Raw genomic sequence first — 12,735 nt, forward strand, 5'->3', positions numbered from 1 at the left:
ATTTGTATGTGTTAAATTTATAACATAGACGCTTTTGATGTTTTGACCAGTATTTTTATTTCCCTTTGAATTTCGTATTATTCATTCATTCGTCTTTGTTGGTAGTAAGTATCAAAGCAAGTTGTGTAAACTTATATTGTAGTGCTCTTGGTATTACATCAGATAAGATAATCTATTTTTATATGCAATTGTTATTGCTTTGAAATGTTATAACCGGATACTGCGTTGAAAGAAATATTATAGGAATTTTTTTCACTGCTTTTGAATATAATTTCTTAATGGCATATAGAGCTGTAATTTATTTGTATATAAGCTATTTATAAATTTTATGTAATTAATAATATATGCTGTATTTTCTTAACAATTCATAAACTATATATTAATCAAATTCAGAAATAATATCCAATAATAAAACAAGCTCCAATCATACTTGCGGCCAATCAAAGCTCTAATGTCACAGGTCATGAATATGACTTATGCTTATGAATTCATACTATAAATGAAATGTTACTATGGTATTAGCATTATTGCCAGGTTAAAAAATAGTGCGACCAAATCGCGACAACGAATGACAAACCGCGATTGTGATTGGCCTGTTGGCGACCAATTAAAATAAAGCGGCTCTATCATTCCTTTCGTAATAATTTCAGATTTGTATAAATAAAAATATCTAGTTACTGATTCATGTTATATGTTTTAAATAGGTTCTATAAAAAAGGTAAATGAAATACTTACCAATTTATTGGCTCAAAAAGAGTATGGTGAGGTGACATAACGGAACAAACTATCCAAACATCAATTCAAATGGAGAATTTTTTTGTAATAATTTCATATAAAGCTCTGATATTTGATTATTGTTTCCAATTCACACTGTTTTTGACTTATTTTTATCTGTATTTGTTGTTATTTTTATTCTGTTCAAATGGAGAAGCTAAGACTTCATCATATTTAAATGATCCGTGTTATTCATTAATTCAAAAGTTAAATTAATAGATAACAGAAACTAGTGTAACCTTTTCATGACTTATGAAAATTTTAAATAGCTAGGATAGATTATATTAAATTAGATGTATATATATGAACAGGCACATACATGGTCATAAAGTTTCCTATATAAAATAAATTTCGCCCCAAATATGGCAACACTTAACGATACCGAAGTTTTTGTATGGATTAATGTCTTATAACCCTGGGCTGTTTGATCTCATAATTGCGTATTAGGCCAGGTCGATAATGAAATCTATATTTCTGTAATTTCGGTTCGATTATAATTTTATTTCATACAATAAAAGACTATTCGTGTATGAGGTTTATTCAATGTATATGGAAACAAGGAGAAAATAAAACAATGACTTCTCAAATTTCGATAGTAGCAGTGTCAACAATATATACTATACTGTCTTAAGCTTAGGTTTCCTAGAAAAGCGGTGCCGGTCGTCATTTTACGGTTGTTAATAACGGCCATCTTTACTTTTTAACATTATGCAAAAAACACTAATTTTCGCTCGTCCAACTCACGTTTCCACTCATTATATTAATTAAATATGGGCACCGCTACACGCGAAAAACGTTGAACTAATGTTCATCACCGCTATGACGGCCGTCATGCAAATGACATCACCGCTATTTGACGTTACGGTGACACTCAAAGTTACATTACGGCCGTTAGATAACGGCACCGCTTTTCTAGGAAACCGTAGCTTTAAAGAAGGTATTTTTGACATAAATGTGCAAATATATTAGTAGATTTTTTTATTGGTTAAAGGCGGGAAAACGGTAATTCTGTCAAATGTCAGTAGACTAGATTGAATATCAAAATGACAATTATTTTCCCGCGCTTGGTTTTTCGCCATTGCATTGTATTTATTGGCTATTGTATTTATTTTGTACCAAATTTTGTTAAACGTTACATATTTTACAAAATTTCTTTTAATTTCGTTTAACGTGTTATAATTTGTTTATGTACGTCAGTCAGTTTTGTGATATAGTAGGTTAGTTTTATTTTAATAATAAGAGTTGAATATTTCCTGTTTTTAAAAATACAGAATGTTGACCTTTGCCCTAATAATAGTTTACAAAGGTTTTATGATAAATACATTTATTTGATGATATTAAAATGGTCAGTTTAGCAAATGCTCTGTATTTTTGAAAACAAGAAACGTAATTGTAGTGAAATAAAGACATGTTATTAAAAATTGTTTTATTTGCGAACACACGTTTAATCTTTTTACATATAAAAACTCATATGTTAATTAAACATCGGATTATAAAGATAAGACGTTAAAAGTCCATTTAATTCATAGTCTAACAGCTTTACTCAGAGTCATCCATTAAATTAACTGGATGAATAATTTTAAAGCATACATCTTGAAAATTGCGTGTCTAAACTACGACATTTCGTTCTAATTTTGTATTCTAATAATTACTCTCGTTAACCTTTATTGCAAATTTCATAATGTTGTTTCTATCGTTTTGTTAAAATTTACGGGCCGAAGGTTAACTTCAATATTAATCGAAAGTATATTTACAGATCCTATAAACTTTGGACTGAAACGATTATATTGTATCCTTATAAGGGTTATAAATAAGATTAAAACATTAAAAGGATATCGCTTGAATACAGCAACATTCTTATAATAAATTTGGATTACAGTTAGTTGTTACCATGGTTACAATGCTATTTCCATATTACAAGAATGGTTACCATGGCAACAAGTACCATACTAACTCGGCGTTTTATAATGATTACATCATTTATTTAGAAAGTTGCATGATAGACCGTTAATACAAAAATAACTCAAATCATATTTGACAAAGGTGTTTATGGTTTTAATACCAGATGTTTCCGACACATGTAGTTCCCATTATTTCGGGCCCCTAACAAAATCGTAAGCCTTAAGCTGAACATGAAAGTATCTGTATTTCTCATTGCATTAAAAATTTTCAACACGCTGCGGTCTGGGAAGCGTCGAGTTAAATCTCTTTAATCGCATAACGAATACATGAGCACTGTTTTAATAGCTCACATCTACTTAGTAAACAAAATACAAGTCTAATTTAAATGTAGCTTTTGACCAACACAAATTTGCAACGTAAAATCTGTTAATACAGCCATTGGATTTAATATGGCTACGAACTCGCAAGTTTTTTGGATTTGTAATAAATACATTCTGATGGAACTTGTACTGAATAGTAAAGGCATAGGAAGTCTTTGAATTGGTTGTTGAAATACGTGGTATAACCAAAAATCAATGTTAACTTTGTCAGGTATCTGTAGGTACCTACCTACTGTATCAACCATCAATCTGAGTATTTTTTGTGCCTGGATATTATAGTAAATAAGACTTTTAATTTAAGTTTAATTTGTTAAGTCTAGTGTAGAGAAACGACCACAATTGTCCATTTGCTTAATTTAGGCATTTGTGTATTTACGCACGGCTGAATTTTTACCAATATATTTGTTATTTTATTGGTGATCTATAATATATTTATTTACATATAAGGTATGTAAGTATAATTACAAATAAACTATATAATACCGTTGTAATATTTACTTCTATTTCGAATAATTGTAGTAAAGATTTATATAACAATAGTTATAATCGGGTCAATGGTCGCGGATTGTTGGGTTATCATATCTACTTGATGCATCGTTATTGGCCGTCTTTTTATAAATATTTTCCATGTCTAACTAAACTAATAAATAAAATCAATTACGTTATAAAATATGTTTTCCTTATTAATATTCATCATAAATCTCTATATATACTTTGATAATTGGTTTGAGCTATACTAAAGCTATAGTAAAGGAACATAAATAAATACAAATTAAAAAATAATGTTTTATTTCTCTCTTATAAATATAAAATCGCTAAAATTCATTAAAATTATTTATACAGTGGTTCTCCAGCGACAATAGAACTTTCGATACCGCAATGGTCCTCCCCACGTAGAATTTTGAAGAAACCATTATCACCCCAGTCGGAGTTCCACGAATTCGCAATGAGCCAATATTTGTTTCCGTTTTCAACTCCCCAACCCATAATTTTAATAGCGTGTCCGCCCAACGCATCTCCAACCGTATGTTTATACACACCGCTTTTGTAAGTTAGCAAGTCCGAATAAACTGTGAATGCACCCTCCACTGGGCCATTCTTGTATAATTCTGCTCTGATGTGCTCTTCACCGCCTCGAACAGAGTAAACATGCTTTCCGTACTGCTTATCCTCTTTGTAGGATGATGAGTCTTGACATTTACGAACACATTTTGGAGTGCTCGTGTCACCGTTGCATGGCAATCTGTCTCCGGGAACGTGATGTTCACATGGTGGTATTTGGTATGGCAAGCAGCCCTGACTTGAGTTGTAGTTACCTCCTGATACGATCCCAAAGTGTTTCCAGTACTCCCAAGCGAGTGTTGGCATACCTCCGTTACAGCCGAGACCACAAACTGGGCAGCAGCTCAATAGATCTTCAGCAGAAAAGTGGAAATGCTTTGTGCCATTCGAATAGGTGCAATAACGATCTGTCATGGCTTCCACTGCGCCAAAAGCCCAGCAGCTCCCGCATGATCCTTGGTCTCGGACTTCGTTTAACGTGGGACAGTTGGGCCATTTGTCCCTGGGATCAAAATTTTCTGGTAAGTCCTCAATGTCCTCTGCACTGTGTTCGACAGTCGTTAACCTCGATAAAAACTTATCTTCCATGGCTCCCATGAGCTTCTTCATTGTTTGCAACGTTGTTTGTGTCGGAAAGTTGCGGCCAGCGGTCCATAATTTTTGCCGTGTGTTGATGATATGAATGAATTCCTCGGAAAGTGGATCTGGTAGGGCCGCGAATGAAAAGGCGAAAACACAAAGCAACGCGAAAAGAATAGTCATATGAGCCATTTTCACTTCTTTGTTCGGTTAAATAATGACGGATTAATTCAAGACGCGCAAAACTCGGTTGTTGCGCGCTGAGGTCTGCTGCTTACTAACTAGTAACTGCTAAGTGGCGGACACGAGTCTGTGGAATCAGGAATGTAATTGCGTCGAAGCGTATCGTCCGGCGCGATGTAGGAAAAATGTTTATGTCGAAGGGCATTCTTATCTTTAGCAAGAACTCGATAATGACTAAATAAACAAATGGTAATCTCTTAAATAGTCCCATTTCTAATGATATCTCATTTTCACTAAAGGGTCAATGGCCAAACTACAACAAAATGTTTGTGTACGATCTTATAAAAATTAATAAGGTTAATTGTTTTATTAGTGTGATTTCAATTTCACAAAATATTAATTTATTGTATCGCTTCATATCTAATTCACATAATAATACATTTTCTTAGTATTGTCTTTTATTGGCATAACTTTTACACATTTAAAGAAAACACTTTTTTACCGGATTGAAGATTGATTATTATAAATTTACAATTAATTTACATAATTTTAAATTTTTCCGAAATTTCGCGTGCTTTACAGCGTGCGTGATCACGGTGACACGTGATACATATAATCAAAAAGTGTTTTCTTTAAATACATTTTCTTTATATAATTTCTGTAGGTGCGAATATGCGAATAAAATATAAGTTACCTACATAAAAATAAAACAGGTAATCATAATGTGTTATTATATAAACGATCTACCTCAACTGTAGGTAGTACTTAATAGTAGGTATAGGATTTTTTTAGGTTGATATTACGATTTTCCTTAAAATTGTCGCTGTGCATCTAATTTCTATTCACAATGAACTAGGAACATAATAAGGATAAAATAAACGTACCTAATTAACTATATATGGAACAAATATTAATTAATTCGAACCTAGATACCCATGTAAATTTGGCACCGCACGCGTGCCGCAAGTGCGAGGCAATCTTACTTCATAGATTTTGCATCTGTAAAATAATAGTGGCCGTGAACATATTGAAGCGGGTTTTGATTTAAAACTTGAAACGTCGAAAAACTTATACATTGTGTACATTTGAATTGAAAATTCTATTATTTTATTAACCTAAAGTATACTTATGCAAAATACATATCACAAATTAAATATGTGGTAATGTAAGTAAGTATTTAACACTAAATAAGTCTGAATATTTTTCATAGAAAGTGCAGTCATCGCAGCCTATGGACACCCATTTTTAGTGGGTGCGTTGCCGGCCTTTGAGGGAGGAGTCTCTCAGAGAAGACCCGCACCGGGAGTCAAACTAACATTATAACTTGTTTCTGTTTCATTTAGCTTGTAAACAACCTTTGTTCTTTACGCCTCTATTATCACGTACGTAAACATCGTTTGTTGATGATTAGTTATCTTAACTGGCTCGTTTGCCCGGTATCGAATTAATACAACAGGGAGACCCTCATTAGTACATCTCTTGAATGATCCTCACGTTCATACAAACTTGATACAACGGGAAAATCGCTAGACTATAAAATAATAAGCTGTTCTGTTCAGTCTACACACATAATATTTTTCCAAGCGTCTTTCTTATTACAGTTAAACCAATCACCAACCAATTACAAAAAAAGGGTGCGTGTACTTATGTACGCGCGTAAGAAGTTATACTTCTTTGGCATAATTGAAAATAGTTTTTGATTGCATGCAAATAATTAATTACAATTAAATAATCAAAGACTGGAAAAGGAGTCATTATAGTCAAAAAAGTTCAGTTTACATTTGAAAAATTAAATAAATAAATATTTAATATTATTCTCTTAAAACAGCTCGACCGATTTGTATTATTTTGTGTGATTTTTAAGCGGATTCCAGAGTGGTTTAGATTTATAATAAGATGATTCTAGTTTGTGCTCAAGACACAACATTACAATTTGTCAGGTCCGCTAGTATTATATTTCTAATAGATAATACGCTGTAGTAGACACTGAGAGTCCTTTTATAATTACGATAATACGAATGATTTATTATAGACGTGGATATAATCTCATCATACTTGTTTCGATCTAATTTGCCTTAAAGGCATTTATATTGGTTGAAATAACTATTTTATTTAGCCTTATAAGGGGAGAAGACGCAACAACTTGTATATATCATCATACTTTCACAACAAGTTCTAAAAGTGTTAAATTTTCCAGAATGAGCTCAAGACTTGACCATAAAAATATTCATAATCTAATTTCACCCTCATATCAGATTTCAAACTTTCAAAACTTTTGAGACAATCAAATTCATAGGCACGACTAAGAAAAAGAAGCCATATTTTAAACTTCAAAACTTAATTGAAGTTTCTGAAATGTTAAAGTTTTGTTCAGTTCGCTTATGGTATATTTTATCGCGGTTAAGTTAGCTTGCTTGGGCTCTTAATGAAGGCAGCTTATTAGGTACTACGGGTTTATGACCAGATGGAATTAACAACTGAATATATCCGAAAACGATTACACGTCACTAACAACAGCTGTACCCGACCATAATGCTTCATAATTATGGACTTCAATATAGAATCGAATATCATGATTTTGATTAAAATTATTGATCACTAAAATTAGAAACAACATAGATAAATAATATCACTCGAATAAAGCATTAGAATACGGAAGAACTTATAAGAGGTCTACAGTTAATAATGTTTGTCACTTTTTTATTAGCAAATTGTTACAAGTGAGACAAAGAAGCACCAGATTTCCTCAAGATTTATAAATTAAATTATAATTTTTACATATTGGTCACATCTGGTCGTTCTTTACATTTAGTACCAGTTCTCAAATCAAGGGTTACAGAAGGGAAGAACTACAAAGAAACTCTTTGCCTGCTTGGCTTTGGCTTGTATCTATATATATATGTTGATTGTATGTTAATTTGTGCAAGAGTTATCAGACAAAAGCAATGTACAAACACAGAAGTATAATGTACCAAAGCCAATAAAGTAATGAAAAGACAAAAAATAAATTTAATTATCTTTGGTAATACGTATGTTATTTCGCACATTGTTACAATTGATTCTTGCTTTTCGAATTTGAAACTATTAGAACTTAGTCATACGGGAATGAACTAGATTGTTGTAGTGCTTTTGCCCTTTGGGGATAAAGTCCAATTTTATGTTTGTGGTCCCGCACTTAGCTTTTATCGAGTTCGGTGTAACATTATTGTTTTAATTAAGTATTGTTATAATGTTGCATTTTTACTTTAATGTAAACTGTATGTAAGATATTTGGGAATTTAAATGACTTAGTTTTTTTATGTGTTTGAGAATTTTAACTGTCACGTTGTAGATTCTTCAGTGAAAACCTTGAGTCAAATGTTCCACATTTTTAAATTAATAGCTGCAAAGTTCTGATTATTAAATTAATTGTCATTCTTTAAATTACTAAGTTGCATAATACATTTTGGATTATTTTATTTTAAGTTTAGTATCTGGTACAATAAAAAGCAGTGTTGGCCTAGTGGCTTCAGCGTGTGACTCTCATCTCGGAGGTACTATGTTCGATGCTCAGTGCACCAATGGACTTTCTGTCTATGTGCGCATTTAACACTCGCTCATACGGTGAAGGAAAACATCGGCTGATCACCTACATGCCAGGAAATTAAAATGATCACAGAAACGGATGCAATCTGAGGCCAGAACCTTGGGTTATAGCACCACAGGATTAATATTCTTATTATTTTTTGTGGTACGATAAAAGAAACGTTTCATTCATCATATAATGTCGATAATATTATTTATATTCAATCTACTGTAAAGGCGAGGAGAAATGTTTTCCTAAGTTATTGTAATTTTTGTGTATTTTTTTTCATTACCCTCCTTAATTGGATTCATTTTCTATCAAAACTAACGATATTTTTTAATAATAATATAGTTATTAATCTGAAATAAATAAGTATTAATTCATCTTCAAGTAGGTCTTTTTGTATATTTCCATAAAAGATTTGTTTTTTTAATATACAACATGACGTCTGAAAAACTATCACAGATTATTTTTTCTTTTATTTATGATGTAATATTTTCCAGTATAAATAAAATATCAGAGCACATTGTGTCGGCCAATTTAGCCTGATTGCGTAATAAATATAAAAATACCTGATTTACAAAAGTTCGACGAGAGTATACATTTACCACACATACACGAAACTACTAAACAGATTAGGATGTAGTAAATATACCTTTATTGTATCGTAATTAACCTCAATTTTCATAGAAGTAGGGAATGATTGTGAAACATTTAGATTGGGTCCATGCTATGTCTTTCAAAAATTGATGAAACGGCCGACTTTATTAAAACCGGTGCATCGAGGCCTGCATCGTTTTGGTTGGGATAATGAAAATCGCAGAACTGCATTCTCAATAACCTCTCGAAATGCTTTCACAGCATATTTAAGTTACCATAGAGGAACTGCAAATTATAGTCTTATTTTTTACCTTAACCAACATGGTGATAGTTCTTACAATTATTACCAATCTGTTGTTCTTGTATAGAAGTGTTATTCACAATAAAATTCTATACATATCTAGAAATGTCATTTTAATTATTTCTATATCTGTACGTCTCGCCCGCTAGTAAATGTAAATTTAAAATTAATTTAACATCTTTTCTGGTGACGTTCATATGTGTACTTAGTTACCTGGTTTGGTTATGTTTTGTGGACTCAGTTTCCGCACTTAGACGCACCATAGGTCCGTTGTACGTATACCTGTACGTGGTTACCTATATGAAGTTAAGAAACTTACTACTGTTTCTGAGATGGTTTTGACTTTTTTCTGCGGCACTTCACTTTAAGTGATGTCTAAGAAAATTCCATTTGTTTTTAGCAAATATTAATTCACATTTATTCGTACCTATAATTAATTGGTGTTTCTACCCCTAGGTTCTTAAGCTACTACCACTATTACACATCACTTAATTCATGTTGGGTTTTTACAAATCACAACTTTTTTATTCGTAAGAAGTCAGTACGCGCTAGGGATGTGAAAAAATAATCGATTATTAAAAAAATCGATTTTTTTATGCGATTTTTATATTTAAAATATTCGATTAATAATCGATTATTTTTATAATTGAAAATCAATCATAGTCGATTTTTTACCTCCCGACATTATGTCTGGTCTTTTATAACCCGGACCTCGAACTATTAGGGATATTCGATATACATCGATGTTTACAATGCGATACATTGAATCCGATTCTTTGAAGATGTATTGATATACTCGATGCATTGATGTTTTTTTGTAAAACATGGAAAGGATGATAAAACCAGTTAATTTTACAAAAACTTAAGTTTGAATGGAACACTATAATTTAAAAGTAAAATAAATTTATTCAGCAGCACAAGACTACATACAATTAAAAAGACAACAAAAATACTGCAATGTGCTACAGAAAAGGCATACACTCAGCATTTATCAAATTTCACCTAAAATCTATCAAAACGATATTAAGTTAATTTCGATTTTTATTATTCTTAAACGTAAATTTGTGTTTATAATTTCTATTGTTTATTTTTTAATAAAAAACCATGAAAAATAAAATAATTAGGGTGTTTATTTTGAAATTAATTCAAAAATTAGGAAAAAATCGATTAATAAAAAAAATCGATTATTTTTTTAAGAAAAATCGATTATTTATTAATCGATTTTTCATGCTAAAAAATAATCGATTCATAAAAAATCGATTTTTATGCAGAACGTCACATCCGTACTCACTACGCGCGCATAAGGGATAGGCACCTGCGCGTGGACAAATAACATAACAAATTTCGGTCACAGCGACAAATCGACTGAGAGTTCAAAAGGTAAGTAGGGCAGGACAGGGGATGGCGCGCGGGGTCTTTTGCCTACTACTAGATGTATATATTTTCCTTCTTTTCGCACAACAGCCCTGCAATTGTGTAACTCACTTTTCGAACTCACACAGCGGTTTTCGCATCGGCGGTCGCTCTCAAATTAGTCGTGAAGCAGTCATTTTATGATTTGGCATTCGGAAAAGGTGGGAGCTTGTAGTTTATTGTTTATCAGTAAGTTACAGAATCGCAGGGCTGCATAAAACACAACGTCTCTTGTATAAATGGTCAATGTGAACTATCCATTGTATTTTACTAGGTACAATATGTTGTTTGTTGTAAAAAACATTATTGTGACCAAACGGCTTAGCAGATTTAATCAAATTTTGAAAATTGTTTAAGATCGTTGAACTCTAGTGAGTTATTATGGCAAAGGGATTACCTACGAAACAGATTGTGTGTGTGGCTTTTTTTACTATATATTTGTTATTTTAGCACGTGGTGATAGATATAGTATTTATATATATGTAGTATATTTATTTAGATATAAGCTATTCAAGTATAATTGCAATTAACGAAATAATACTGTTCCAAAAATACTTATAATCGGGTCAATGGTCGCGGATTGTTGGGTTATCATATATCTACTTTTTGCATCGTTATTGGCCGTCTTTTTATAAATATTTTTCATATTTAACTAAACTTATACCTAAAGAAAACCAATTCAGTTATAAAATATGTTTTCCCTATTAATTCAACATAGCTCTTTATGTATACTTCAATAATTGATTGGAGCTATAGTTAATTGAAAAGCAAAGGTTTAGTTAAATAAGGAACATAAATAAATAAAAATGTATAAGAAACGTATTTAATTTATCTCTTACAAATACAAAATCGCTGAAATTTGTCAAAATTATTTATACTGTGGTTCTCCAGTGACAATAGAACCTTCGATACCGCAATGGTTTTCCCCACGTAGAATTTTGAAGAAACCATTATCTCCCCAGTCGGAGTTCCACGAATTCGCAACGAGCCAATATTTGACTCCGTTTTCAACTCCCCAACCCATAATTTTAACAGCGTGTCCGCCCAACGCATTTCCAACCGTATGTTTATACACACCGCTTTTGTAAGTTAGAAAGTCCGAATAAACTGTGAATGCAGCCTCCACTGGGCCATTCTTGTATAATTCTGCTCTGATGTGCTCTTCACCGCCTCGAACTGAGTAAATATGCTTTCCGTATAGCTTATCCCCTTTGTAGGATGATGTGTCCTGACATTTACGGACACACTTTGGAGTTCTCGTGTCACCGCTGCATGGCAATCTGTCTCCGGGAACGTGATGTTCACATGGTGGTATTTGGTATGGCAAGCAGCCCTGGCTAGAGTTGTAGTTACCTCCTGATACGATCCCAAAGTGTTTCCAGTACTCCCAAGCGAGTGTTGGCATTCCTCCGTTACATCCGAGACCACAGACTGAGCAGCAGCTCAATAGATCTTCAGCAGAAAAGTGGAAATGCTTTGTGCCATTCGAATAGATGCAATAACGATCTGTCATGGCTTCCACTGCGCCAAAAGCCCAGCAGCTCCCGCATGATCCTTGGTCTCGGACTTCGTTTAACGTGGGACAGTTGGGCCATTTGTTCCTGGGATCAAAATTTTCTGATAAGTCCTTAATGTCCTCTGCACTGTGTTCGACAATCGTTAATCTCGATATGAAATTATCTTCCATGGCTCCCATGAGCTTCTTCATTGTTTCCAACGTCGTTTGTGGCGGAAAGTTGCGGCCAGCGGTCCATAATTTTTGCCGTGTGTTGATGATATCAATGAATTCCTCGGAAAGTGGATCTGGTAGCTCCGCGATTGAAAAGGCGAAAACACAAACAAAAACTAAAAGAATAAGCATACGAGCCATTTCCACTTCTTTGTTCGGATAAATAATGAAGGATTAATTCAAGACGCGCAGCACTCGGTTGTTGCGCGCTAAGGTCTGCTGCTTAACTAACTTTTAAGTGGCCACA

The 12,735-nt window shown here is 32.8% G+C and overlaps 2 protein-coding genes across 2 annotated transcripts; both read right to left on the reverse strand.

The window, feature by feature from the left end:
• Positions 1-3,828: 3,828 nt before the first annotated feature.
• LOC125049400 (cathepsin B-like) lies at positions 3,829-5,025 on the reverse strand. Its single transcript, XM_047648650.1, has one exon. The coding sequence runs from the start codon at positions 4,887-4,889 to the stop codon at positions 3,888-3,890; it is 1,002 nt and encodes a 333-aa protein (XP_047504606.1). The 5' UTR covers positions 4,890-5,025; the 3' UTR covers positions 3,829-3,887.
• A 6,543-nt stretch (positions 5,026-11,568) lies between these two features.
• Positions 11,569-12,735, reverse strand: LOC125049581 (cathepsin B-like). The gene has a single exon (XM_047648959.1). The coding sequence runs from the start codon at positions 12,627-12,629 to the stop codon at positions 11,628-11,630; it is 1,002 nt and encodes a 333-aa protein (XP_047504915.1). The 5' UTR covers positions 12,630-12,735; the 3' UTR covers positions 11,569-11,627.

Source organism: Pieris napi, chromosome 5 (assembly GCF_905475465.1).
Source record: "Pieris napi chromosome 5, ilPieNapi1.2, whole genome shotgun sequence".
Lineage (NCBI taxonomy): Eukaryota > Metazoa > Arthropoda > Insecta > Lepidoptera > Pieridae > Pieris > Pieris napi.

Coding starts and splice junctions, on each gene's coding strand:
- LOC125049400 (XM_047648650.1), bottom strand. CDS start 4,889: ATGGCTCATATGACTATTCTTTTCGCGTTGCTTTGTGTTTTCGCCTTT.
- LOC125049581 (XM_047648959.1), bottom strand. CDS start 12,629: ATGGCTCGTATGCTTATTCTTTTAGTTTTTGTTTGTGTTTTCGCCTTT.